Source organism: Thunnus thynnus, chromosome 1, assembly GCF_963924715.1.
Source record: "Thunnus thynnus chromosome 1, fThuThy2.1, whole genome shotgun sequence".
Taxonomy (NCBI): domain Eukaryota; kingdom Metazoa; phylum Chordata; class Actinopteri; order Scombriformes; family Scombridae; genus Thunnus; species Thunnus thynnus.
In genome coordinates, this window is record NC_089517.1 from 19732339 (window position 1) to 19759676 (window position 27338).

The 27338-nt window shown below is 39.7% G+C and overlaps 1 protein-coding gene across 2 annotated transcripts; it reads left to right on the forward strand.

The window, feature by feature from the left end:
- The first annotated feature begins 500 nt into the window (after window positions 1-500).
- Window positions 501-21490, forward strand: dhx38 (DEAH (Asp-Glu-Ala-His) box polypeptide 38). Of its 2 annotated transcripts, none has more exons than XM_067589225.1 (27): window positions 501-769; window positions 1677-2005; window positions 2512-2708; window positions 3239-3394; window positions 3501-3663; window positions 4800-4918; window positions 5008-5081; window positions 5187-5342; window positions 5466-5627; window positions 5763-5870; window positions 8378-8502; window positions 8653-8790; window positions 8925-9111; window positions 9655-9840; window positions 10004-10144; window positions 10504-10614; window positions 11003-11119; window positions 11284-11391; window positions 11529-11641; window positions 13171-13379; window positions 14898-15052; window positions 15314-15469; window positions 16479-16613; window positions 17064-17189; window positions 17292-17387; window positions 18502-18623; window positions 20653-21490. In XM_067589225.1, exons 2-27 carry the CDS (start codon window positions 1680-1682, stop codon window positions 20732-20734), a joined length of 3768 nt encoding a protein of 1255 aa, XP_067445326.1. In that variant the 5' UTR covers window positions 501-769; window positions 1677-1679; the 3' UTR covers window positions 20735-21490. The 2 variants fall into 2 exon arrangements, with proteins under 2 accessions (XP_067445326.1, XP_067445334.1); XM_067589233.1 differs by having other exon boundaries at window positions 2515-2708.
- Window positions 21491-27338: the final 5848 nt, after the last annotated feature.

Consider the following 27338-nt stretch of genomic DNA (forward strand, 5'->3'; position numbering starts at 1 on the left):
TGCTGTTTAATGTTTTAATCATTCTGTGCACTTTCCTTTTTGAATTAAAAAAATATCAGAATCAGAATCATCTTTATTGGCCAAGTATGTTTACGCATACAAGGACTAACTCCAGTTAAGTGGCTCTCAATGTACTTACACAAAATAACAACACAACAATCTTCAGAAATATACACAAGGAATGTATATATACAGGTGAAACCGTTTCTGTGAAATTAACAGGATACAAATAGTGCAAAGAAGTGAAGAGTGCAAAGAGTGATGAGATAAATATTAAATACATAGGTGGTTATGTACAGTATATACCATCTGTTCAAATATACAGTAATGAGTAAAATGTATTGCACATTTTGTATTTTAAACTAAATAAATATGTATAATTTGTAAGTACAGTATGTTAGTTTTTACAAGAATCCCATGCAAAAAGTCTGTAAGAGGTATTTCTCTCTCCTCTCTGTCATCATTAGCTTTTTAAATAAAGGTTTAAATATTTTTTGCGCCATCTCGTAGGATTGTGGGAAGGCAATGGCGGCTCACGTAAACATATGCGTTGTGTTTACGAAAGCTGCAGTTTAAATATTTTCCCCGGCAGCCACAGCTCTGGGTTTTCTGAATTACTTAACGGTTCATAAATCGACCTTAACTCTCTTCAATTAATGTGAGAGTTTGTAGATTTAAGAGCTGAAGAAACACGCAGCAGTTTTTTGCCGCTCGGCCCTGTCAGGACTGATATCTCGCAGGCTAGCTGAAGCTAGCTGCTGCTTCTGAGGTAAGAGTTAGTTTATTTTCATCTCACTGCTGTTAAACAGGACAATACTGTAACTACACATGCAAAAGTCACAGTTTACTAACCATGATTGATTGAAAAGAGTACATTTCCTGTAATGAAACACATCATTACAGTTTATAACAACAAAACATTAAATTAAATCAGTGTCACAGTACATGTCTTTTTGGTTTGTTTCTAAGTTAAGTTAATAGTAAGTTAAAATGTTTCAAGACAGCCCCTTTGAGCTGAAAGTAAATCTTAAATCTATTAAATAATTGATGTTCTTATGGAATATAAAGAGATCGCGGTTCAGTGTTTTGTTAAAACTGATCGATTAATCATTACTCGACTCGCAGAAATAGATTGACAATAATTTCATTAGTAATTAATTGTCCAAAGTCATTCACAAAGATAGAGTGGCAATCGTTTTCTGCTTCCAACTTCTCCAATGTGTTTTTTATTATTGCAAATCAGAACTGAAGCAGTAAAATAGTCCATTGATTCAATAGCCGTTCGACACAAAACTATTCAGTATTAATTCCGTTAGTCGGTTAATTTTATGAATTAAAAATGGCCCGGATTCCTCAGTTCTAGCTTCTCAAGTGTGAATATTTGGTGGTTTTCTTTGTGCTCTATGATAGGACTGTAAACTGAATATCTTTTGAGTTATGGACTGTTGGTAAGACAAGACGAGCAATTTGAGGACATCAACTTGAATGCTCAATATGTTCTGACATTTTATTGACTAAACAATTAATTGAAAACATAATCAACAGGTTTATTGATAATGACTTCAGTGATGCCCTGTTTGAGTTAACCTTAGCGCTTGTCAGTTGTTGTCATGAGCAATTTTCACATTTGGTAGGATTACACATTTTCACCATTTGCACATGTTGTTCCTCCACAGAAAATGGATGACGATGACTCCATGCACAGGCTGGAGGGGACTGATCCAGGTGCTCAAGTTGGTGGACTGATAGTCAAGAAGAAGAGTGCTGCCCCCGAGCCGCATGTTTTTAGGGCACCCACCCCACGCACCTCTTTGCTGGGCTTGGATCTGCTGGCAGCCCAGAAAAGGAAGGAGCGTGAGAGTAAGGAACAGGTAGATGGTAGCGGTGATGACAGAGGTAGTAAGAAATCAAAGGTTTCCTCCTACAAGGACTGGGAGGAAGGTAAAAGTGATTCTGGGTCAGATGACGAAGAGGACGAGAAGAACAGGCAGGCTAAGAAGGAGAGGTAAATGTCAGCGCTTCACACAGAATAATATTTTATTGAAAACTGCATCATAGATACAAGAAACAAAGGTCCATAGCCTATAACCCTCCTGTCTATGGAGACCCAATGTGTTTTATATGATTTAAAAAAAAAAAAAAGAAATCATTAAATTCAAAATTATATGGATAAATAAGAAAAAATGTTGCCGCTGGTCATGGCCGATCAAAATCATCTGGTTTTGATCGGTGGCTGATTGATTGGTGCATCTCTAGTGAATGCAAAACATACATGAACTTGGGTTTTTTTTTAAACGTCAACAATCCTTTCTTGTACTGTTTTATATTCATAATCATAGTGCTTTCTGCATTGACCCCTTGCTCATTGATTATCGGGCTAACTGCTGCAACTCTGTGGTACTTCTTATTTCAACTCCTGTGATTGAAATGGGATTCCCTCAGTAAAAGGGAATAAACTCACTACTTACTCCTCTATGACTAATGTGTAATATTTTATTTTCATCTTGCCAGCAGGAAGTATCGTGTGACTGGCTCTGAGACGCCTTCCAACCCTGGAGGGGTCAGTGAAGAGTTTCGTCGCCGACACCAGCAGAGAGAGAAGGACAGACGTGAGCACGGAGTCTATGCCTCCTCCAAAGAGGACAAGAACAGAGAAAGAGAGAAAGAAAGGAGTAGAGATAAGGGCAGAGATCGACGGAGTGAAAGAGGTGATTCTAAAGATCACTGAGCCGCCTTATTCGTGTGGCAGCAGTGATATTTTAATGCTGCTATACTGTAATTACAAACATTTGCTGGTAACAGCTTTCAAATGTTGTGAGGATTTGCTTGCTTTTTCTTTTTCACATTATTGTAAATTGAGTACATTTCAGTTTTTTGGGGGGCATTTTTGCCTTTTATTGGATAGTTATGTGGTGGACAGGAAACAAGGGGGAGAGAGAGAGATGGGTATGGCATCAAAGGTCCCTGGCTGGAATTGAACCAGGGACGTTGTAGTTATCTGGCAAGCTCAGTAACCATTTGGCCACCGGGATGCTCTGTACATTTCACATTTTGACCGTTGTCAGAACAAATAAGCAATTTAAAAAAGTCACTTTGGATGCGTGATGGGCAGACAATTCATTATTTTTGACAGTTTACTTACTGTAAAATGAATTAAGTATTATATAAAGAATAATTAGTAGATTTATTTGTACAAAAACAAGGATTGTTGAGAGTAACTGTCCTTTGTCTTTATCAGATGAGCGAGAGAGCAGCCGTGGCAGCAGCAGCAGCCGGTCAGAGCGCTGGGAGCGCAGCGAGAGGAGTGAGCGCTCACAGAGAGATGGCTGGTCCGACCGTATCAGCCGGGGGACTAAGCGAGAAGAACCCCCTACGCCACAGCAACGCCCCAGAGGTAGTTTTGTGTTATCATTTTTTATATTTAAATGTGTAATTGTTTTGATATACAAATTATCTCTATTTCAATTGGTTGACTAAACTGCAACCTTATTGTTACATAGATTCTTTCACTCCCTCCCGCTCCAACTGGGAGGAGGACGACAGTGGTTATGCCACTTCACGGCATTCCCAGTGGGAGTCTCCATCCCCTGCCCCTTCTCACAGAGAGTCAGATCGCTCAGAGCGAAGCCATCGCTCCAGCCGAGAGAGTGAGAGGAGAGACAGGTAAACAGCTGTCTTTCATTTTAGATTTAATATATATTTTTAAAACTTTTAACTTAAAGTCCCCCTCCACTCAAAAATGTTTTTCTTCTTGTTCCAGCAGTTGAATGTTTGAGCTTCACTGTACAAAATAATGCATATGCAGAGTTTGACACTAGAAGGCTGTTTTCACTTTTATCTGCTGAAAGTGGAAAGTTTCTCTGAGTTCATTTAAAATCCGTTTTTAAGGGGTGGGCCTATGAGCATGATTTGTGACATCACAACTAGTTTTGAAGCCAATCCTGGACCAATATTCAATTTACACAAGTGTGATGCGGAAACTTGAAACCTCCAGTGTACAAACACTCAAAATGGCCTTTACTATGAAGTAGGAGACATCTTGTGTCCAGCAGTTAAACTTTTGAGATGAAATATATTTGCATATTTATAAATTGTGGAATTTTTAATGAGGGAAAAGGACTAGATGCCATTTTAAGGATTTTAACGTGGTAATTATACTTTTTTTCTGGAAAAACCATATCAGACACACATTATTGGTCCAAGCAGAGTATTTTTGTATGTCTTAATACATGTGTGGAGGGGATCTGTAAACAAACTATGACAGAAAATTAATTATATTCATCAGTAGGCATAAAATATGCTGTGTAGCATTTGACATTTTCATGTTTTAATTGAAAATGAAAAAGATTTTGATGTTTTTATTAAATAAATAAATCACCTTTTTTTTACATGCAGATTGCAAAAAACAAATTTGATGAATCAAGAAAAACGCTTAGGCGTGAATATCTATGTAAAGTAAAAGAGCAAGTATTTGAACTTGGTAGGACTCACATGTTCCAAACACCTTATTTTCCCATAAACCCCAGTATCCAAAGCAATAGTGATGAAAGAGACCCGTTATTTGTTTGTTACAACATGGCTATTGGTATTTGATACCACCATATTTTTTAGCTCTATGATGCATATTGTCACATTTTTATATTGCAAAATATTGTGCAGAAATCTATTACACTGTTGTTATTTACTGTTACTTGTACTAATGAGAGGCTTTTGTAAATCATCAGTTAATTCTACCCTACACTTGATGAATTGCATAGCTTCTCAAAAACTAATGCTACTTTGCTCTGCTGTGAGCTTAGGTCAGTCAGAGGCCGTTACCCTGACGACACACCCCTGCCCACCCCGTCCTACAAGTACAACGAGTGGGCCAATGACAGGAAGCACTTGGGCTCTACACCTCGTTTATCCCAAGGAAAAGGTAACATTCAGAAAACAAGCTGCTCTGCGCCCATATGGAAGATTTAAAAACTGTATGTCTGATAATATTCTTCATTGTGTCATCTTCAGGTAAAAAAGATGGCGAAGGAGGAATTTTGTTTGACAATGAGGGTGAGAAAGAACAGTGGGAAGAAGACCAGAAGGTGAGTGGCACAGCCAAGCTCAGCCCTCACAGTGACTGTCAACTATTATATATCTGGTGGTAGGTTCTAATTTTAGAAATTGCTAATTGTCTCACTGTTTTGCAGCAAGCTGACAGAGATTGGTACATGATGGATGAAGGCTATGATGAGTTCCACAACCCTTTCACCACCACATCTGATGAATATGTAAAGAAGAGAGAGCAGATCCTTCAGAAGCAGACTCAGAAACGAATATCTGCTCAGAAACGACAGATCAACGAGGTACTACAACAACGTGTACTATCAGCCCAATCAGAACTACATTTGTGTATCTGTGTGTACCATTCATAGTGCGTCTGTCTGTGTTGGTATAACTTTTTCAACCGGCTGTGTTTCTCCTGTCAGGATAATGAGCGGTGGGAGACTAATCGTATGCTGACCAGTGGTGTGGTGCAGAGGTTGGAAGTGGATGAAGACTTTGAGGAGGACAATGCTACAAAGGTTCACCTGCTGGTTCACAACCTGGTCCCTCCCTTCCTGGATGGGAGAATTGTCTTCACTAAACAGGTAATAAAGACCTAAACTGGTCATTGTGGTAATTACTGCAATTATTCAGTGGATTAGATGTCATAATTATGTCAGAACCATAATTGTGCTTTTGATCTAAATGTCTGCTTATGTGTGTTTGTCTTGCTGCTGCAGCCAGAGCCTGTCATCCCTGTGAAAGATGCTACCTCTGACATGGCCATCATCTCCCGAAAGGGCAGTCAGCTTGTCCGTAAACATCGTGAGCAGAAAGAACGCAAGAAGGTAGGCTGGATGAATAACTAAAATAAAACAAATCTGACCTAAAATGAATACCACTTTCAGAAAAAAAAACTTGTTTGCATTTGCATTTGGGCTGCAACTAACAATTGCTTTCATTAGCGATTAATCTGTTGATAATTTTCTTGATTAATCATTTAGTTGTTTGGTCTATAAAATGTAAAAAAAAAAAAAAAAGGTGAAAAATCACAATCAGACCCAAAGATGCAACCTAAAATGTCTTGTTTTGTCCTGACCAGCAGTCCACAAACCCTAAGATGTTCAGTTAACTATCATAGAAGAAACCAGGAAATATTCACATTTAAGGAGCAGGAACCAGAGATTTATCAATTATCAAAATGGTTTGCAATTAATTTTCTGTCGCTTGACAAATAGTTTCAGCTCTACATTTGGTTGATTTGGTTTAAAAGGGTGTTGTATAAATACAGGGTTAAGGCACCAGTATACTCCATCAGAATTACTTGTTGGATGGTCAAACACAGAAGCTCAGGAACCCCTTCCTTTTACACCTCTGACATGGTGGCAGGGTTTGAACTTTATTCATTTGTTACACAACTATTTTTGGCAATTTTCGTGTTTATGTAACGAATGTGGATAGGGCATGGACCAGGATGACTCAAAGGACTGTTTGCTCATGCAGAAGACAATATAACACACATGAATTGCCCTCTGGTCTGTCCTGCACATCTGGCCCCCACAGCAATGCGGAACAGTACTGTCTGATTTAATTCTTTTTCTTGAAATACAAAGATGCATTAATTGGGCATGTATGTACTCAGCTCAACACAGTATTCCTAATAAAAGGACATTCCTAGCCAACAATTATTAAAATTAACAGGAAAACATTTAACCTAAATTATAATAAATTATTAACTCTTTCCTCTTCAAAACTTAAATTGATCCACAAAAAACAATATACCAAAGGAAAAACAGTGCCACCTGGTGGGCAAAGTAAAAGGTGCGTGGTTGAGTGACCATCAAAAACAATGAAATGATACCATTTAACAAAGGAAAACACATACATGCAGAACACAATATAATACACATGAATTGCCTTCTGGTCTGTCCCGCACATCTGGAAAATAAACATGAAAATAAACATGCGAAAAACAGAATTTACACCGGGAAACTTCTGCAGCGCTACGTTGGTCACATCATGACACAGGGCCGCCTGCCATACTCGCATCTTGAACTTAAAAAGTTAAATGAAAACATCTACAAAACTTATATTAATGTCAAAAAACAGCTTGGTAATGTTATAGTATTAACAGTAAACAATATGCATTAAAGGTTACAACATAAACAATTTGATTTCCAAAGAAAACAATTGGTAGCATTTTTCCACACAATTTATCCTCAGCAAAGTGAAACAGCACTGTGAGGGGCGAGAGGGCGGAGACAACAGAAACTCAGGAGATGCAGAAGAGGCAATGTGCATGCAGAAAGGTCATTTCCACAGGAAACATTAAAATAACGGTAAATAAAAATAACTCAATAAATTAAAATTCACAGATACTCAACAGAATTAATAAATGATAAATCAAATTGACAAATACAAATTGAAAGTAGGAATTAATAAAGTGCATTTTTAACTGTCACATTTATAACTGACTGACACTATGAATGCCTTCCAGGAGAGAAAATGTCTGAAAATGTGCCCTGTTATCCCCATATTTAAACCATTATCACGTCTCTCCTCCCTCATCATGACAGCCGGCTTTTAACCTCGTGTGAAAGTGACTGTTCACAACAACTCTAAAATACTTTTGTCTTCAGATGTGGTCAGACACCAACTTCTTTTCTATCCTAAGTATAGGATTACTATAGGATCATTATACAATTACTTTGACAGTATAGATTAATGTTATAAGGTGACCAAATAAAGACAAGACAATAGGTCCTAATATGCGACATATTGAATATCCATAAACCTTGTAAAAAATGTAAATCAATAGGTGGTTATGTATGCAAATTAGTTATTATTTAACATAATGCTGGTGTAAGAAATTGATTACTGTGCTCTTAATATATTTATTGATAGGATGTACACCCATGCAACAGTTGATGTCATTGTTGCTGATATACACATTAAGAGCAAAAACCAGTCAGGATTTAAAATGATTATTTTATTGTTAGTTTCATCTGTATGTTGGAATGTGGTGAAACACTAAAACAGGAGCAGATGATCTTCATCCTCTGTTGTTGAGAAATGTAAATAGGGTTTGGTGGTTCACACCTGTCTGGTTGATAATGCCAGTGCTGTCTAACCTCATCACTCCAGTAAATAATTTATTCATGATCACCTCACCTGGTCGGTTGATGACATTTTCACTGCAAACCACCATCAGTGAAGTGAAACAACTTGACAAATGGTCCGTCATCTTTGCTGTGTATGTTGAACATGCATGAAATTGCAATCTGTGTGTGCAGTAACAGACAGAAGCTTTAATCTTCACAATCATATGAATTAATTTGAATAATTATGTTTTCAGGCACAGCACAAACACTGGGAATTGGCAGGCACCAAGTTGGGAGATATCATGGGTATCAAGAAGACCGAGGATGAAGACTCCTCTGGAGTCAAAGCTGTAGGAGAGGACGGCAAAGTAGACTATAGGTGACCAGACTGTTTATATGAAGATTGGATCTAGATGACATTTCACATTTTCTTTTTAATAATCCAGAGGTTTTAATCATAGAACTGTGGTGTCAGTTTGTCTGACCTGTCATATTAAAATTCAGTGATTTTTCTCTCTCCGACTAACAGAGCAGAGCAGAAATTTGCAGACCACATGAAAGAGAAGACTGAGGCCAGCAGTGAGTTTGCTAAGAAGAAGAGCATTGTGGAGCAGAGACAGTACCTGCCTATCTTTGCTGTCAGACAGCAGCTTCTTAACATCATAAGGTAATGATACCCAAATAGAGCTCAGGGCTCTCCTAATTTTCACCCACAAAGTGTTCTATATCACATACAAACTATGATTATTACTTTTTAGCCGAATTAACTTTAAATGTTTAGTGTGTTTCTGTCATCTGCAGGGACAACAGCATAGTGATCGTTGTTGGGGAGACAGGAAGTGGGAAAACCACCCAGCTGACTCAGTACCTGCATGAGGATGGCTACACCAGCTACGGCCTGGTTGGATGTACTCAACCCCGAAGAGTGGCCGCTATGAGTGTGGCCAAGAGAGTCAGTGAGGAGATCGGCACCAACCTGGGAGAGGAGGTGAGACTGCGGAGTGAAGCACAAGCAAACTAACTGCAACTTTGGTTAATAGCTCAACTTCTTTAATTCCTGTCTGATTGCTTATGGTTGCCCCATGACCTCTGATTTGAGACAATTATCCCCATATTTCTGCAAAGAAGTGTGTTAAACTGGCTTGTACAGTAAATGTGACACTGTGTAATATCTAGTCTGATGCACAGTAGCTCTTACACAAGCAGAATGATTGGTTATATGCTATGTAACACTGCCATCTAGTGGATAAAAGAAAACATGACGTGTGTTAGCATCTTGGGGTTTAGCAGTGAATTAAATGAGAAGCAACAGGAAAGACAAATACTGGGAATGATAAAACAGAAATTGCTCTATTACTGTGAACAATGGGCTTAGGTAGCATGTTTAATTTTGATAAGGCAACATTTCTATTTACCTTTCTTTATCATGCCTGTGCATGTCACACAATAGTATTTACTCTATATAAAGTTCTCTGAAGCTTCAGCCAAGCATATTATTTTTAGTTGACCATGTTGACAATGTTTCCTGCAGGTGGGCTATGCGATTCGTTTTGAGGACTGTACATCTGAGAAAACATTGATAAAGTATATGACAGACGGTATCCTGCTCAGAGAGTCACTGAGGGAGTCAGATCTGGACCACTACAGTGCTGTTATCATGGACGAGGCTCATGAACGTTCCTTGAATACTGATGTGCTGTTCGGCCTGCTACGTGAGGTCAGTTCACACTATCAAACATTCACTGAGGATAGATTTCTTTTTGTTATTTCCCAGATAAATGGACAGCTGTGTGTTACAATATAAAGTAAATACACCAAGATGTCATGGAACCCGTTTTAATTTGCTCATTTTGTCACTTTTGTCTTCTGTTTCCTACCAGGTTGTATCCAGACGCACTGATTTGAAGCTCATAGTTACTTCTGCAACTATGGACTCGGATAAATTTGCAGCATTTTTTGGCAACGTACCCATATTCCACATTCCAGGAAGAACTTTTCCAGTAGACATCTTATTTAGCAAGGTACGTTTCTGCTGTCTGTCTACCTTTTCTTTGTTACCATATTTTGCCAAAGCACTTACTCTACATTACATCATTACCACTAGATCATTTTGGTAGCTGCAAAGAAGTAGACCTGCCATGCACTGACATTTGATCTGAATTTAATCCACCACCACTAATGTGGGTGATGGATTAAAGTCTTTACAATATATATCTATAGAATTTGAAACATGTATGACAAAATGTCACTGCCAACTGCAGTGCTTTGTTCTTTTTCATCCGGATTTCACAGAAGTGCATTAATATGTTTTAAGTGTAGAAGTGTACAGTACTGTAAACTAAATTTTTGTTTCTGCTCTGTTGTGTTTTATGCTGTGTAGACTCCTCAGGAGGACTATGTGGAGGCAGCAGTGAAGCAGGCCCTGCAGATCCACCTCAGTGGGTTGATAGGAGACATCCTCATCTTTATGCCTGGGCAGGAGGATATCGAGGTGAATGCTTGTACCACTCAAAGGGGTCTTGCATATTAATATAGGAGTAAACAACATTTGAGTTGTTGTGAGTAAAGTTAATATTTTTTCCAACAAACCCTCTGAACACAAAAGGCTAATCAATAAGCCAATCTCCAAAAAGATGGTGTTGAGAAACTTGGGCAACTCTGTTTTCACACATAACTTGTAACCTGTCAATAGCTGCTGGCTGCATCCTGTTTATACTCTAAATGTATATTTTATATTCAGTTTAATGATTATATTTGTTATTATTATTAATTGTTATTAGTTATAATTTGTGTGTTGACAGGGAACAGGAAGGTATTATTTGAAGCTATTTTGTTCTCAAGAGAATTAAGCTCTGTGTGTGTGTGTTTTGTCCCTTTAGGTGACATCGGATCAGATTGTGGAGCGACTGGAGGACCTGGAGAATGCTCCAGCTCTGGCTGTGCTGCCCATTTACTCCCAGCTGCCCTCTGATCTCCAGGCCAAGATCTTCCAGAAGGTTTCTAGCAATCACTGCCTAATTATATCATATTTTTTGTTATTTGCAAACTATTTTCTGATTTTGTTTCTACGCTTTGAGACTAATGAGTACTTGTAATGAACACCAATGAGAAAAAACAAACCTGACCTCCTGCTGACTGCCTTTGTTTTACACCTTACTAGGCTCCCGATGGTGTAAGGAAATGCATTGTTGCTACAAACATCGCTGAGACTTCCCTCACTGTGGATGGAATCATGTTTGTTGTGGATTCAGGATACTGCAAACTTAAGGTACTTCAAGGTCTCAGTCACCTTTTTTTTTTTTTTAAATATTTTTTTTTCACTCAACATTTTTAAAAGGTCCTCTCCCCATGTGCAAGACTTAACCAAACTTTTTTGTTCCATTCACTTCTTTTTTCTGTTTACAGGTGTTCAATCCTCGCATTGGAATGGATGCTCTACAGGTTTATCCCATCAGTCAGGCTAATGCAAACCAGCGGTCTGGCAGAGCAGGGCGTACAGGACCAGGGCAGTGTTACAGGTAATGGCCCTCGTTTGCGTTGGTGCATGGTTTAAAGTTTTGCCACATTCAGGTTCCTGTGCAGCTCCTAAACTTGGCTTTTATTAGTTGTCAATACCAAGTCTCCTGACGGGGGAAAAAAAAAGGAGGATCTTTTTTGCATCCTCCTGAGAGCTGGAACACATTATTTTCCCTCTCCCCCCGGTGTCTATCTTAGTCCACTCGCAAAAGTAAACCACCATGTTTGGTTCCCACTTCCTAGAAAATGTAGCAATATTTTCGCATAACTGTTCAAATGTGTTTTCTTCCTTCCGTCATGTGAGATCAGCGCTGTTCTCAGATGGTTTGTTCAGGGCTCTGGATGTGTGTCAGAGGCAGTAAGGGTGAGAGAGAGGGCTAGAGCCTTAATCTTCTGAGGATTTCATGCGGGTTAACTCTGTTTACAGCAGGGAAATGTGCCACAAAAGACCCTGTCAGGGGTTTTACTTGACCTCTCCCTTTTTTGCCACATTTACTTAAGTAGATTGACTCACACACACACACGGTTATACATTTTTCATTGCTAATGAGCTAGGATGCCTAAGAAAGCCCACATATTTCAGGATTAACACCGCCCACCTGCTCATACACCCAGGCTCACACATATATGAAGAGTGAGATTTGGAGCAGCTTTACACCGAATACAGTTAAGGTGTTTGGGTAGCTGTGGATGCATCTATACATTGGAGAGCTGAGAGAGTGAGTCATGCTGGTTTGCTCCGCTCGCATGGAGAATTCCCTACTCAAAGGCCCATTTAGCTGTGACTGCTTGTACTTACACACAAGCTTCAAATCTCCACACACATTCAAATCGTTCTGTGATTTCAAGCACTCGTATCAGACAACTGTAATTATTGAGAAAGCTCTGTGAATTCAGGGTCTTCATTTTAACTTGGGCTTTGGATGTTTCCCTGAATAAATTATTCGAGTCTCTGAGGCAAAGTTATATGTGGCCTCCTTTCATGTCTGCACATGTTAAAGAAGTAACATACACATAAGTGCTCATGACACACAGCAGCGTTTTCCTCATTGCTCTGCCCCTGTCTGTAAAGTATTTTAGTATAAATATAAAACATCTACGTTTTTTCTATTTAAGAACAGTATTCTGTGGGCGGCTGTGGCTCAGGAGGTAGAGCGGGTCGTCCACTAATCGGAAGATCGGCGGTTCGATTCCCGGCTCGTCCAGTCCACATGTCGATGTGTCCTTGGGCAAGACACTTAACCCCGAATTGCTCCTGATGGCTGTGCCATCAGTGTGCGGATGTGTATGAATGATTAGATTTCCACTGATGGGCAGGTTGGGACCTTGCATGGTAGCCCCTGTACCCATTCAGCGTATGAATGTGTGTGAATGGGTGAATGTGATTCGTAGTGTAAAAAGCGCTTTGAGTGGTCGGAAGACTAGAAAGGCGCTATACAAGTACAGTCCATTTATTCATGGTGGCTCAACTTCCACACTCACTGTGTCCATCTGTGTCCGTGTCTGTCTCTTTACCTTCCTCTCCATTCAGGCTCTACACTCAGAGTGCCTTTAAGAACGAGATGCTGACCACCACCATACCTGAGATTCAGAGGACCAACCTGGCCAACGTGGTCCTGCTCTTGAAGTCCCTGGGAGTTCAGGATTTGCTCCTCTTCCATTTCATGGATCCACCACCTGAAGACAACATGCTCAACTCCATGTACCAGCTCTGGATCTTGGGAGCTCTGGACAACACAGGTGGGTAGCAAAGAAGTTGGATTTACCAGAGATACCTTAATATCATGTGAATAAGATACTTCATTTATTTTTAATGTTGGACATTTTAACAGGTTTGTAATATGCTGGGTCAGCGCCCACTTTTTTGGAGCGAAATGTCAACTGGACATGCTGGATCACATTTAATACCAGTCATCTAAATTCTGTATCTGAGTCTTAACTGGTTATATTATTATATTTAATTGAATGCAAACTGACAGTGACGGTCACAGCTTCATCCATATCAGAAAGGATGATGTACAATTTCAGCCCTAATTGTTACAACTAAGGCTGCAACTAACAATTATATTAATTATGGATAAGCTTCAGATTTTTTTTTCTCCATTAATTAATTGTTTATTCTATAAAATGTCAGCAAATTCTTAAAAAGGCACACGTTCCCAGAGCTCAAGCTGATGTCTTCAGATGTCTTTGGTTTGTTGGATAACAGTCCAACCCGAAGATATTCAGTTTACTATCACATAAGAGTAAAAAAAGTAAGAAAAATGTCACATTTTAGAGGCTGCTTAAAAATTTTAGTGATTATTTGTCAAATTTTCTATTGATTGACTAATCAATTGGGTGACTAATTGTTGCAGCTCTAATTTAAATATTACAATAATAATAAATAATAGTAAAAAATGATTAAACCATAAAAAAATGAATACTTGCTGATCATGTATCAATATTGTCATGCAATATTATCCCAGTTATATTCTGTATCAGTTTTCTTTTCCCTGCCTGCAGTATCAGGCCTCACCTGGCCTCGATCAGTCTTGTAAAGGGCCAGACAACATTAATCATCCCCTCTTTGAGATGAAGATGAAGCTGTGACAGAGTATTGTATGTTTGAGGGTTGTATTTCCCCCTCAGCGCTGCTTTGAGCCACTACACGGTGATGCTGACACCACAAACACAGGCAGACTAGCTTCTGTTAAAAGATGCTGCAGTGATGATGCAGACACTGCAAACAGGCCCGCAGGAGGTAGTTGTGAGGTTTAGCCAGTGGAGTAATTGCCTAGTAACTGATCCCGTGTTTGATTTGACTGGTCGGGTCTCATTTCTGTCTCATCCTTAGCCAGATTCCAGGGGATTTAGGGATTTGGGGATAAGGGGGGACTTTTGATGATTCCCTGTATGGTGTGTTAACAGCAGATTATCTCTGATTAAGGCTTACCTGCCCCAAACTGGCTGCTCTGCTTCTCTGCTTTTCCTCCTCATAAGCTTCTTATCTAAGACTCTGTCGTCTAATCATTTAAATCAGAACTGGCAAAGTTTTTGATCTCACACTTTTTCTTTTTTTTTTTCCACTGTAAGTATTCTCAACTGTCAGCAGTTCATCCTCCTCTCTCACAGTGATAGACAAATAAGTGGCACATTACCCCGGCTTCTCCCTCACACCAGAAGGCTTTTGATGCAAAAGAAGCTGTCCTCACCTCTCATGCACTTTTATAATCTTCATGCGTGACCTTGTAATTGTGCTCTGTTTTGTCCTCTCAGGTGCTTTGACACCAACAGGGAGAATGATGGTGGAGTTTCCCCTCGACCCCGCTTTGTCCAAGATGCTGATTGTGTCCTGTGACATGGGTTGCAGTGCTGACATCCTTATTATTGTCTCCATGCTGTCTGTGCCGGCCATCTTTTACAGACCTAAGGTACTTGCATTTCATGTAGTTTATGTTAGTCAGTTCTACATACAGAAATTGAAGCATGCAAAGTGTAATATGTCGGTGTTGTTTTTTAGTGTATTTTTGTCTGTTAAATACTTTATTTCATTAATCGTACTTTTAAACAAATTCAAAGGTGGAAAACAATTTGTATAGGAAAATATTCTATAATAGAATAAAAACAGCCTTAAAATTATTATTATTTTGATAATGTGATATATGGAAAACTCCATCTGTGTGTCTCTGCAGGGTCGTGAGGAGGAGAGTGACCAGGTGAGGGAGAAATTCTCAGTGCCAGAGAGTGACCACCTGACCTACCTCAACGTTTACATGCAGTGGAAGAACAACAATTACTCCAGCATCTGGTGCAACGAGCACTTCATCCACACGAAGGCCATGCGCAAGGTCAGACTCCCACTGCCTCACCTCTCCTTTCTGTTGACACCCACTGGTGGGAAATCTGGAGGGAAATCTGTTAGTTTTCACTTGATAAATTCAAGCTCCGCAACATTATTATGCGGAAACCTCATAATAGGTGCCCTGTGGAGTTTTCTTGTAAACAGCAAAAAGAACAATAGTTATGTTTACACTCATTTTTTGTGTCACCAAAACTTATTGTGTTCATTCTTGAGGTCTAACAAACGTGTCGGATGCTTTTCCTTCTCATGAAACATTTGCAAAGCTGATTTATTCAAAAAAATATTTTAAATCCTGCGTTGTTTACATTCATGTTCATTTGTTGGCGGTCTTCTTCACTACCTTTTGTGGTCACATTGTTACACTTATTTGCACATTTCTGTCACCAGCTGTCGATCAGCAGAACATCGCAAAACTGAATTGCTGAAAACTGAAGTGACAGGAATGTGTATTGAATTACCTACGTAGTGCTACTAGTGGTCAAAAATTCCCCAGGGGATCTTTCAATATTGGATTATTGTCTTGCCTTTAGTTTGTTAGTTAGAAACTTTATTGTCCACGTTGTGAAGAATTATCTTTCATCATATAGCATAAAAAAACAATACAATACAGGACAATGGTGGGGACAAGTGAAAGGAACACCGCAGCAACAAACGACATCTAAAATACATAAATACAGTAGAAAATACAGTACGATAAAACAAAATGGTTGATTTAACACACATTGACTTTAAAACAGAAATAAACAAAAGACGCCTGCTCAGTACAGGGATAGCTGCACCCCGAGTCCAGTTTGGTGTTTTGAACATGTCTTTCTATGTCCCATGAGGCCTTTTCAAAGCTGCAGTGTTTTTTTTTACATGTAATGGTTGTCAATTTGCAAATAAGACAACTTCTGATAATTCCCTAAACAACCGATTACAAGCTCTCCTTTTTGCCAAAAGTAGGACTTGTTTTCTGTATGGTTCAATCTTCAATACATTCTGTTTCTGTGCAGGTGCGTGAGGTGCGCTCCCAGTTAAAGGACATCATGGTGCAGCAGAGGATGAACCTGATTTCCTGCGGCTCAGACTGGGACATCATCAGGAAGTGCATCTGTGCCGCTTACTTCCACCAGGCTGCCAAGCTCAAGGTACTCTGCTCTCTGGGTTTTTCCTCAGTTAATATGTTAAGCCTGGTGGCAACTGGTTGTGGCAGATTTATAGCAGCATAATTACAGAACTGTGAAATATCCCTTCTGGCCTCACATTAATACAGCGCTAAAATCTGAAAGGGAATTTGAAATCATGACTATATAATCAAGGTTCTCCGTTTGACTTATGAGCAGCCGGCTAACCCGAGCAATCGTAGCGGTATTGGATATACTTTACATTTATTTTCCTGCTGTCTAAGGTAGGTGGAAGAGCAAATTAGCCCAGATGACCTGTTTTGCTCTGACCTTAAAGTGCACACACAAATTCAACACACACATTATTTAGACCTGCACATACTCACCTAGACTTGGGCAAGTAACACACAGGGTCCTATTTTACTTATCCAGAAGCCTGTTTAATTTCTGATTCATGCATGTGTTTGCTCCCAGGGCATTGGTGAATATGTGAACGTGAGGACAGGCATGCCATGTCACCTCCATCCTACCAGCTCCCTGTTTGGTATGGGCTACACTCCCGACTACATCATTTACCATGAGCTAGTCATGACCACCAAGGTAAAAAAAAAAAAAAAATCTGTCGGCAGCAGAACTTGGCCAGCATAAAAATAATGTGTGAAATGTGTGTCTATGAAGTTGAACCTTTGCTCTGTGTTGTAGGAGTACATGCAGTGTGTGACTGCAGTTGATGGAGAGTGGCTGGCGGAACTCGGACCAATGTTTTACAGCATCAAACATGCTGGAAAAAGCAGACAGGTAAGATGAGACAAAGCTAGTGTTTGGTACATATAAAATGTATACATTATATGGCCAAAAGTATGTGGACAGGAGTGCCCACATATATTTGTGTACTTTTGGTCTAGGGCTGCTTTGCATGGTTGAGCTTGGCCCCTTAGAAAAGCTATAATCAGTATTTTTACATTAACAATTGATCACATGACTACTTGTATGTGAATGGGGTCACTCGTAGTGCTCTACAGAGCTTTATGGCATCTTTCAGCTCATTGCTCCGGCTCACAACTTTACTGTTTTGGTTCATTCTTACTGCTCTCATCAGTGTCATTTTTGTCCGCTGATGACAGCTGTTTTCAGCTAAAAGGCTCTGATTAATTCACTGTAGGCTAGCTGCCCAGATAGACACAGTTGGGTCAGACTAGCTGGTGAACATAGTGGAGCATTTATCAGGTAAAAAGCCAGATATTTTCCTCAGGAGTTGGTGGAGAACTAAACAGAGCTAAAAGGAAAGTGTATACTGGACTTTTATTCATCAGGTGGACAAAAATACGAATCCAAATGAATGCTACTGTTGCTCTGTGTTTGCTGGATGTTTAATGGGCAACTGTTTGCTGACAAGTTCGCCAAAATAATTTACTTATTTAAGGTTTAATACTACAGCATGTTAGGATATGTTAGACAATAGTGTGCTTCCAACTTTGTGGTAAGAGTTTGGGGAAGGCCCTTTCCTGTTTTAACGTGACAATGCCCCCCGTGCACAAAGCGAGGTCAATAAAGAAATGGTGTTCTTGGTCTGGTGCAGAAAAACTTGTTTGCTCTGACATCAACGTCATGGACACCTATGGGATGAATAGGAACCTGGACTCTGAGCCAGGCCTTATTGCCTAGCATCTATGGCCAAGCTCACAAAGGCTATTGTGGCTGAGTGCTTGTGTGAAGTCTTCCCAGATGAGTGGAGGCCGTTATAGCAATGACCATGGCAATCACATGGGTATAATGTTCAGGTGTCCTCATACTTTTGGCCACGTAGTGTACTTTGTGCACTTATATACTCATCTGCTTGCATCTGTCTCTTAATGTTTTCCTTATTTTTCTCTCACCGCTCCCTCCTCGTCTGTTTGCGCTGCTTCTCCAGGAAAACCGTCGGCGGGCCAAGGAGGAGATCACCAACATGGAGGAGGAGATGTCACTGGCTGAGGAGCAGCTGCGATCTCGTCGAGAGGAGCAGGAGAGGAAGAGCAGCGCCGGCAGTGTTAAGTAAGTCAGCGACCATCTCTCCTCCTTTCGACTCCTCATCACAGACGGGGCCTCATCCAACAATAGTTCCCCCGTGGCCCTCATTTTCCATACACAGTCAAGATAGAAACGTTTAATTTACCTACCTCGCTTCCAATCCATATCTCCACCCCTCCCCTCCCTCCTCCTCTCCCACTCTCTCTACTCCACCTTTCTCACTCTTCATGATGAGCTTTTCTCACCTCTGGTCCCTCCAGACGAGACAAAAAGAAATAATATTGACTCCTGGCTGACCCCCATTACTGCAGCAATTTAAATTGTGCCATAGCAGAGCAGAGAAAGGAGGGGAACGTTCATTTTCAAATTAGACCAAAAAAATTAATTTCACACCCATCCATGAGCTTTACAGAGAGAAATAAGGTTATAAAGACAGATTTTAAAAAGAACTTTTATTGTTAATTAATCAGCTGGTTTATCTATCTGGGTTTGTGTGACCACGTCTGTGACAGATCAGTTGAAAATAATCACACTCGAGGTATGGGATTAAGAATTAGATTTAAGCAGGGGAAGTTGGATGTGTGATAATGAACATCGTCAGCTCTCCTGGGCTCTTGGCTGCCTTTGTCCTCCGGCAGGCCTCACAGGCGTCTTCTTCTCTGAGTTCAGTGTGACCAGGATTGAAATACTCTGTCAGGTACGCCTTCATGTGCCGGCTGCTTATTACCTGCCTCCCTGCTCACCAGTGGAGATCAGTGGTGTGAATTAGTAAATGGTCCCGGTCATTTGTTTTGTGTATAAATGTGGAAAAAGTGAAAGTGAGTGTTTTTGGAATCACATCAGTGGTAAGAGTTGGTGATGGAGCCGGTGTAGCTCTTTATATACAGAGATGGAGCACTTTAAAACGATGTACTTGGCGCATGTGTTTCAAACCTCACTCTTTTGAATGCTTGCTCAGATTCATACTCTTCTTTACTTATTCTTTCTTATTTATTTTGTCAAATGGGAAAAAAAACATTCATATAATACCCAGGCTTCTATATAATTCTATGCTACAGTTTTTAAATTACGTGATTTATGGATGTATTTTCCTTCATTCCAGGCAGCCATCTGTTTCTATTAATTTCTGTTTGGGTTGGAAAAAATCAATTAGCAGACTTCTGGAACTTGCTCAAGTTGTTTAATCCTTCACAGTGTGCATCAAGGCGGCCTTAATTTTTTGTCAAAATCACATTATCATTGTGTGGTTATGCAGTTTAAGTGCAGATTCCTTTGGAAAATCTGCATTATGGTGCAACAATAATCCAACTTTGATAAAAAAAAATGAATGCAAATCTGATCTGATGAGTTGCACAACTCCTGCGAGTTTTGAGAGTGCGCTAATAGTTTTTGATATTGTACATAAATGAATGAAAAACAGTGGAGAATACATTCACATTTCTAACACAGCCACGTGATTTGCGAAATGTTTTGCTGTAATGTAAAACACATGAGTCTAAAACGTGTAAAACCACTGCTATGATTCATTCTAAGACCCTGCAGATGCAAATCCTTATTCAAGTATTAGCATTACATCCATATACTATTTACGTCTATATTTGTGTGCACTACCGTTATAAATGTAGTAGAAGATTGTGTATCAAGGGAAACGCAACACTTTTACCTGCAGTGAACAGGGAGCCAGAGAGAGAGGGACACAGTGACAGAAGGGGGTTATGGCCTGATGGTTGTAATTGCTGTAGGTTGTGTGTGTGTGTGTGTGTGTGTGTGTGAGAGAGATGAGGCAAGTGTGGGCAGTGTCAGGGTGTCACGCTGCTGTAATTAAAGATGATAGATTGTGCTGTCAGAGGCGTCAGGCTCTACGTCCCAACACTCTTCAGAGACACCAGCTTGCCTTTTCACTCTCCTGCTGCTTTCATGTTGAGCTGCTCGGGCCAGTCTTCCTCTTGCCTTCACCATTTTTGGAAGAGATGAAGAGTTGCATTTAAACAGAGTAATAAAGAAGCTGAATAATATGTAGTAAACTTATCTTGACTTTTTTTTTTTTTTTTAGGGGACTGAAAATCTGCACACCAGGAAGAAAAGAGGAGGCCCCCATGACGCCCAGACGCACCCCGGCCCGCTTTGGACTGTAAAACACCTCCTGAAGTTAGAGCTCGCCAACCGCCATCGGGTCCCCTGAACTCATCGTCATCCAGACCTCGACCACACCAGCACAAGCAAACAGTCCCTCCCAGCATGGCCAGATTCAGCTGCAGTTCATGTACAAACCACTAGAGAGAGAACTTGTATAAGGCAGAAGACTCGAAGACAGCCGAGTCCATCGTAACGCCTCCCTTCACTTTTATCAGCCAGTAGCTGTTTCCATGATACATTTTAAGGAAGAATAAAGGATGGCTGTGTTGTTTCTGTAAATTCAATATTTATTTGTTATTGAATATGGTCACTGCTGAAGTGTTTTTACAGATGACCCTGTAGTGACTTTACCTGAGCTAGAAGCATTTTCTATGCATTTTCTCCATCCTGAGTGTATTATCAGAGGAGATATTATATAGTAGATGGTGATCTTATTTCAATATTACTCGTCTTTGTGTCCTTGCATTTACTAGTTCTTGTGTTGTTGAGGCTTGAGCAGTGCGTGTGCCATTATGAAGTGCTCCTCTACACAGTGAAGCACTATTCAAACTGTAGCCTACTTGTGGCATGAGTGTCTTCAGACTCCAGAGTTATACTGTAATACACACACACAAACACACAAAATACACTCATGCAGTCTTAGGCAATTGACCTTTTTCTACTTTCTGTTAACCTTGTTTCAACAATGTAATGTACTGCAGCTTTAGCTTCATACTGAACATCGCCACGCTGGATTAAACATATCAACACTTTTATTTTCATGGTCTTTGTGTTCAAAATAGCAAAATTCTTGTTTCCTTTGTGCATTTTCTCTAAACAAATGTTTGCAAATATGTCTTTTCAATGGGTAGATAATGTGCTTTTGTTGATGTTCTGCCCTCTCAGCTGATCAGAGTATCACACAGCTTCAGATAGGCTGGTCTATCTGTAACAAAACAGTTTAGTGAAGGCCATATTTGGATAATGACAGTGGTTCTGTTTTGTCTTTTTTTTTTTTTTTTTTTTTACATAAAATTGAGACAGCAGGAGGACTGCTGATGGATGTTTTTTTTTCTCTCAACATCTTTTGTAAAATGGGAAAATAAATGTTAGCTATTTTTTTAATCCAAGGTGATTTCCTTTGATACTGTAGTTGCTAATGTGTCCTTTTGTGCACTTCAGGTGCCTAATATAATTATGTCATTTGATGAACATTTTTAAGTTGGTAGTATTGCAGTAGCATTAGTGATAGCTTTGGGAGGTGAATTAAGTTTAATAAGTGATATTACTGCAAATTATGAAAATGCAGTACAGTATATTCAGCTTTGGTCTCTTTAGTGAATATTCTTGCTTATGTATCTTTTCCTATTAAAACAAAACAGTAGACAATAGTTAGTTAGGAACTTTATTGTCCACCTTGTGGAAAATTATCTTTGGTTTCCCCACATTTCAAAAACAATACATGGCAACTGACAATACAGGGTAACAATGAGGACAAGCAACAGTGACACAGTATCAACAAACAATTTAAAAGGTTAGTACGTCCACAGTTCAGTCATTTTCAGTCATTCATTTTATTGATTAATTTGCGAATTATTCCATTATTAATTGTTGTTCTCCATGAAATCTCAGCAACTAGTGAAATGCCCATCATAATATCTCAGAGTATAAGGAGATGTCTTCAAATTAGGTCTGCAACTAAATCATTTTCATCATTGATTAATATACTTATCATTTTCTCAATTTGTTCATTGGTCTAAATAATGCTGGAAAATAGTGAAAAATGCCCATCACAATTTTCTAAAGCCCAAAGGCAATGTCTTAAACCTTCTTGTTTTGTTTGACCCAACTGTCCAAAATCAAAAGACAAAGCAGCAAACCTTCACAATTAAGAAGCAGAAACCACATCATTGTTAAGCTTAAACTTTAAACTTAAATGATTAATTTATTATAAAACAATAACAGTAAACACTAATCAATTAATCAACTAATTGTCTCAGCTCCACTTCAGATTGCTCTTTTTGTTCTATCAACGATCCAAAACCCAAAAATATCTAAAAGACATTACGTTTATTTTCATGTGACAAAGAAAAGCAGCAAATCCTTCTTTAAGAAACTGGAACGAGAGAATATTTGGCACTTTTGCTTGAAAAATTACTGAAATTAATTGATTATGAAAATAGTTACCGATTAATTTTCTGCTGATCAAGTAATTGATTAATAGACTAATCCTTTGAGCTCTACAAAACACATGTCAAGATAATGATAACTTGGGTACAAAAGGACTTCAGGTTGTCCTAAACTGTCCTGAGAGTCGACTCACATGCAGATGATCAACTTCTTACAGTTTACATTAGGTCAGTGAGGTTTATGTAGAAATATAAATATGGAGCAACCCAAACACAGCAACATCCTGTAAGCTGCATTACTGAAATGGGCATAATGAAACTCCCACAATGGTTGTTTTCATTGTCAGTTTCACAATTGTGAGCTGAGGCGAGTGAAACTGATCAGAGAGAAACAAAAAGCCCGGGTCCATCCCTCCCTCACTCTCACCCACAGATGTCACACATCTACATGAGTGATCCCGGGGCTTTGAAACCCCTCAGCTGTAAAGATGTTGATATGCTTTAGATGAAGAGCCAAGCTGTATGTGGGTGGATCATGTGTCTGGCTTTATTGAAGCTGTATGTAAATCTTCAGGTCACAAGACTGTTGAACAAAAAGCCTGGATGGTGTTCCAGTGTCTTCATCATGCTTACGCTGACATTTCTTGATGTATCTTAGCTGAAACCTTTCTTACTTGCTGGCATCAATTTGGAAGGAGAAGACAAAAAGAAACTGGCCTGCCTGTGATTTCTTCAAATGTGGTGCGCAACAACTATCAGTGTTTTTCTCTTTGCTGAATCCCTCTGCTACACTCCTTTCTTGTTGGTCAGTGATAGTCTGTCTCACTGTAACCCTCATGCAAATAAGAATGATTATGAGCGCTCCCTCGACCCCCTCAATTCTCCAAGTCGTCTTGATTGAGTATGGCAGGCGGAGGAGGGGATGGATATAATGGACTCCACCAACTTTAATGAGACAAATCTCAGCTATGGGCTGACATTTGGAAATAGTCCTTGTGAATGACAGTGTCAGCAGTCACCTTTATGAAAGCTTTCCAGGGAAGGTCCCTGTAATGATGGAGGGAATTAAAATGGCCTCCAGGGTGGTAGAGATAGGCACCACAGGATTAGGGTGTAAAGCCACGCCTCTTAAATTGGCTCTTCTGCCACACCCTAAATAAAGAAGCTACCTTTTCATAAGTGTACAGCTCTCCTCTACAGACTACATATCGTCACCCTGAGATTTGATGGAGGGATTATGGCGAATATTAGTTGTTGACCACTGTGAGATTTGTTGAGACGAGCTGTCCCTCACATTAAACTGCCCCTTCCTCTCATTCCTCCCGCTTGTTTTGTGTCTGGCAGCAGACAGGGACAAGCACTGCTGTCATTACAAACTTAATAAGAGCAGAAGTGAGATTGATGAGAAAAACATAGGCATCAACTGCTCTTTTAATTAACTCCTGTCCCATAATGGTGCCGGGACAGAGGCACCGAGCAAAGAATGAGACATTTTCTTTTCTCTTTCCACCCCTTTCTGTTTTGTTGCCTCGCTCACCCTCGATAATGGTCTTCTGGGACCCAATTACATCCAAGGCTGCATTAGGAGCACAGCAGGCCCAGTGGAAACTTCAGCTGAGTTTCCCCTTATCTCCCCCCCTCCACTCCCCGTTACCCTGCTGGAGATGGCCTTCACTTGATTGAATTTTGAATGTTACACCCCCCTCCACACACACATACACACACACGTCTACTGCAGTCCTTTACCTTCACCAGCTCTGAACCCACATGTGGTTTATGATGGAAACAAGAGGCTTGCTGTTAGCTGTCCTTCATTTGATAACTGCTTGCACTGATAGAGTGGTTTTGTATACAATGCAATGTGTAATGGGCGGCGTGAGTTGGTGAAGAGAGGGCTCTGATGGTGTAACCCCTTCACAAAATATTCACTACCTGTGTGTGCAACACACTGCATATTTTTGTGAGGGAAGTGAACTGTATTGTTATTTTCTAATGTTTTTATTTTTGTGTGCTCTATCTCTCACTCTATATGTATATATACAAAAAAATGTTTAGTGTAAAAACTTTTTTTTCCAGGGGGTTTTATGCCGAACATTTGGCTGCAAGCAACATAGATATATATACAAATTATATTATATAGAGACATCTCCACAAGTATTAACCAAGGAAAATAAGCCAAATCCATGCTTGACAAACATGAGTTTTTTATGATTTGAGTGAGTTTGAGTGACAGGTGGGTGCTGTCACAGGCAAGTCGCTACCACGGTGACAACATTGGTTAGGTAATGTAACCATGGTGTAACCCCAGATTCGCAGAGAATAGGCGCAGCCGTACCCGTCGCTATTTCAGTGTGTTTTCAGTTCATGAAAGTTAATTGTAACATTTTGGTCGCCCAAAAAAGTCTTGTTCAGCGTTTGGTTGTACTAAAAGACCCTCTAAGGAGTCGGATGTTCAGTTTTTCCGGTAAGTACATTTTGTTTTAATGGTTTTAAGCCTGTTTTTTGCTAGCAAAAATTAGCATCAGCATTATCACAGTCAACCATAAACTGTAAATGCACTGTGCTAACCAAGCTAGTAGCTGGTGTTAGGGTCAGCTCTAACCTCATGTCCAAATGTGGTCACTTCTGGCTCCAAAAGCCCATGTTACGGTCAAAATGCAAACTTGAGGCTTCAAAACAGGACTCCACAAACCAATGAGTGACGTCACGGTGGTTACACCTATTATTTTTTATAGCCTTTGGATCTGAGTGTCAACCGTAGATTTTACGCCCAACAGCATGAGTTATTGCATAAAAATGTTTGGTTCATTTAGGAACAGAGTAATTCATTCAGTAACCATCTCCATTACATTTCAAAAGATCACATCACAGTGTGTATATGTGCATGTTTTTTTATTTATATTTTTTATATCAACATATGGTGGGGCTATTCTGTATAGTTACTGTAATGTAGGCAATAGCTTGTATTTTTTTCAGAATCAATGCTCAAGCAGATACTGAAAGTTTGTATACTTTTATTTTTAACACTACTTTTATAACTATCAAGGCCAAATAATTACATCTTGAACATGAACCAAATACTTTGACCAAAATAAACAATATAAAAACAACTATAGAGAGAAACTGGATACAGAAACAACGCTGGGCTTTGAAGCACATTTGAAATAGTGGCCAAACCATTGGCTGTGTATAAATAACTAGGCAGAATAAATGGGCTAAACCATGTAATTACAAGGTCACATGATGCATACTGGCCCCAAAAGACATTTCCCCTGTAGATTTACATTATGAAAGAAACATCTGTAAATCAGCGGATATACCTTTTTTTAGTGTCACAACCCCCATGAAATGATTCATTTCACTATCACAGTTTGATCCATTCAGTCCGATCACATTTGGAAAGTCTAGAAGAGCCGCATGATTGAATAGTTTTATCCCCATTCAAGTTAGCAAGAGGGCTAAACTGGGAGTTAGCCGTCTCAGCCGGCAGAAGTCTCTAGTGAGCACGCTCCATGGGTGCATGTGGCCCATAGAGCGTGCACAGTATGTTTTCATCCAGGTAATTCCTTCATAGCGGGAAGTGGCTTTTTTTTGGCTTCATGCGCCACTGAGCAACTTGCAATGGAATGAAAAGGGCCCCACCTCACGCTGTATCCAGTTCTCTTTATACATCCATGAAAAAAGTTCGACTTCTGCATAACTTCCGCATCTGTGGGAGAGCAAGCACACTAGCGACCTCTGCCGGCCAGTTTAGCCCTCTGGCTAACTTGAATGAGGATAAAACTTTTCAATCGTGCGGATCTTCTTGACTTTCTGAATGTTATCACATTGAATAGATCAAATTCTGATAGTGAAACGAGTTATTTTGCGGTTTTTGTGATGCTCAAAAAAATGTATCTGCTGATTTACAGGCGTCTCTTTCACAATGTAAGTCAGTAGAGACAGAGCGCAATTATGTCTTGCCCACCCCTAATAGCTGCTGTGTGGTGGGATGCAATACCAACAGGGTAAAGAAACCAGAAGTTTTTATAAGCTGCCGAACCGAAAAACTGAACCTTTAAGGAGACAAAAATGGATAATGTTACAGGGCTGTGTGCCGTGTAAGAGACAGACCCATTTTGTTAGCATTTCAGCCCTTGGTTGCATATTATGCCGCTGACTGTTTTTCCCTCTGGTTTTCAGAGTATGACATACTGCACTCTGTCTCTATGAGTCTTTTTGGGCCCAATAGCATCACATGACGTTGTAATTACACGGTTTGCCCACTACATCAAATTGGCTTCAAAGACCAGTGCTGCTCCTGGTGGCTTGGTAGTGACAGCCAGTCTTACTAAGTTTTGAAAAGTTAAATAATACTTTCACAGTGAAAGGGTTGACTAATTTGATTAAAGAAAAAGACATTTGGAATAACTTCCCTAAACATGTATTTAGTTTAATGGCTGGAGTTAAATTTCTGCTTAAATGTGATTACAAAATTGATAAATTGCCTGTAAAG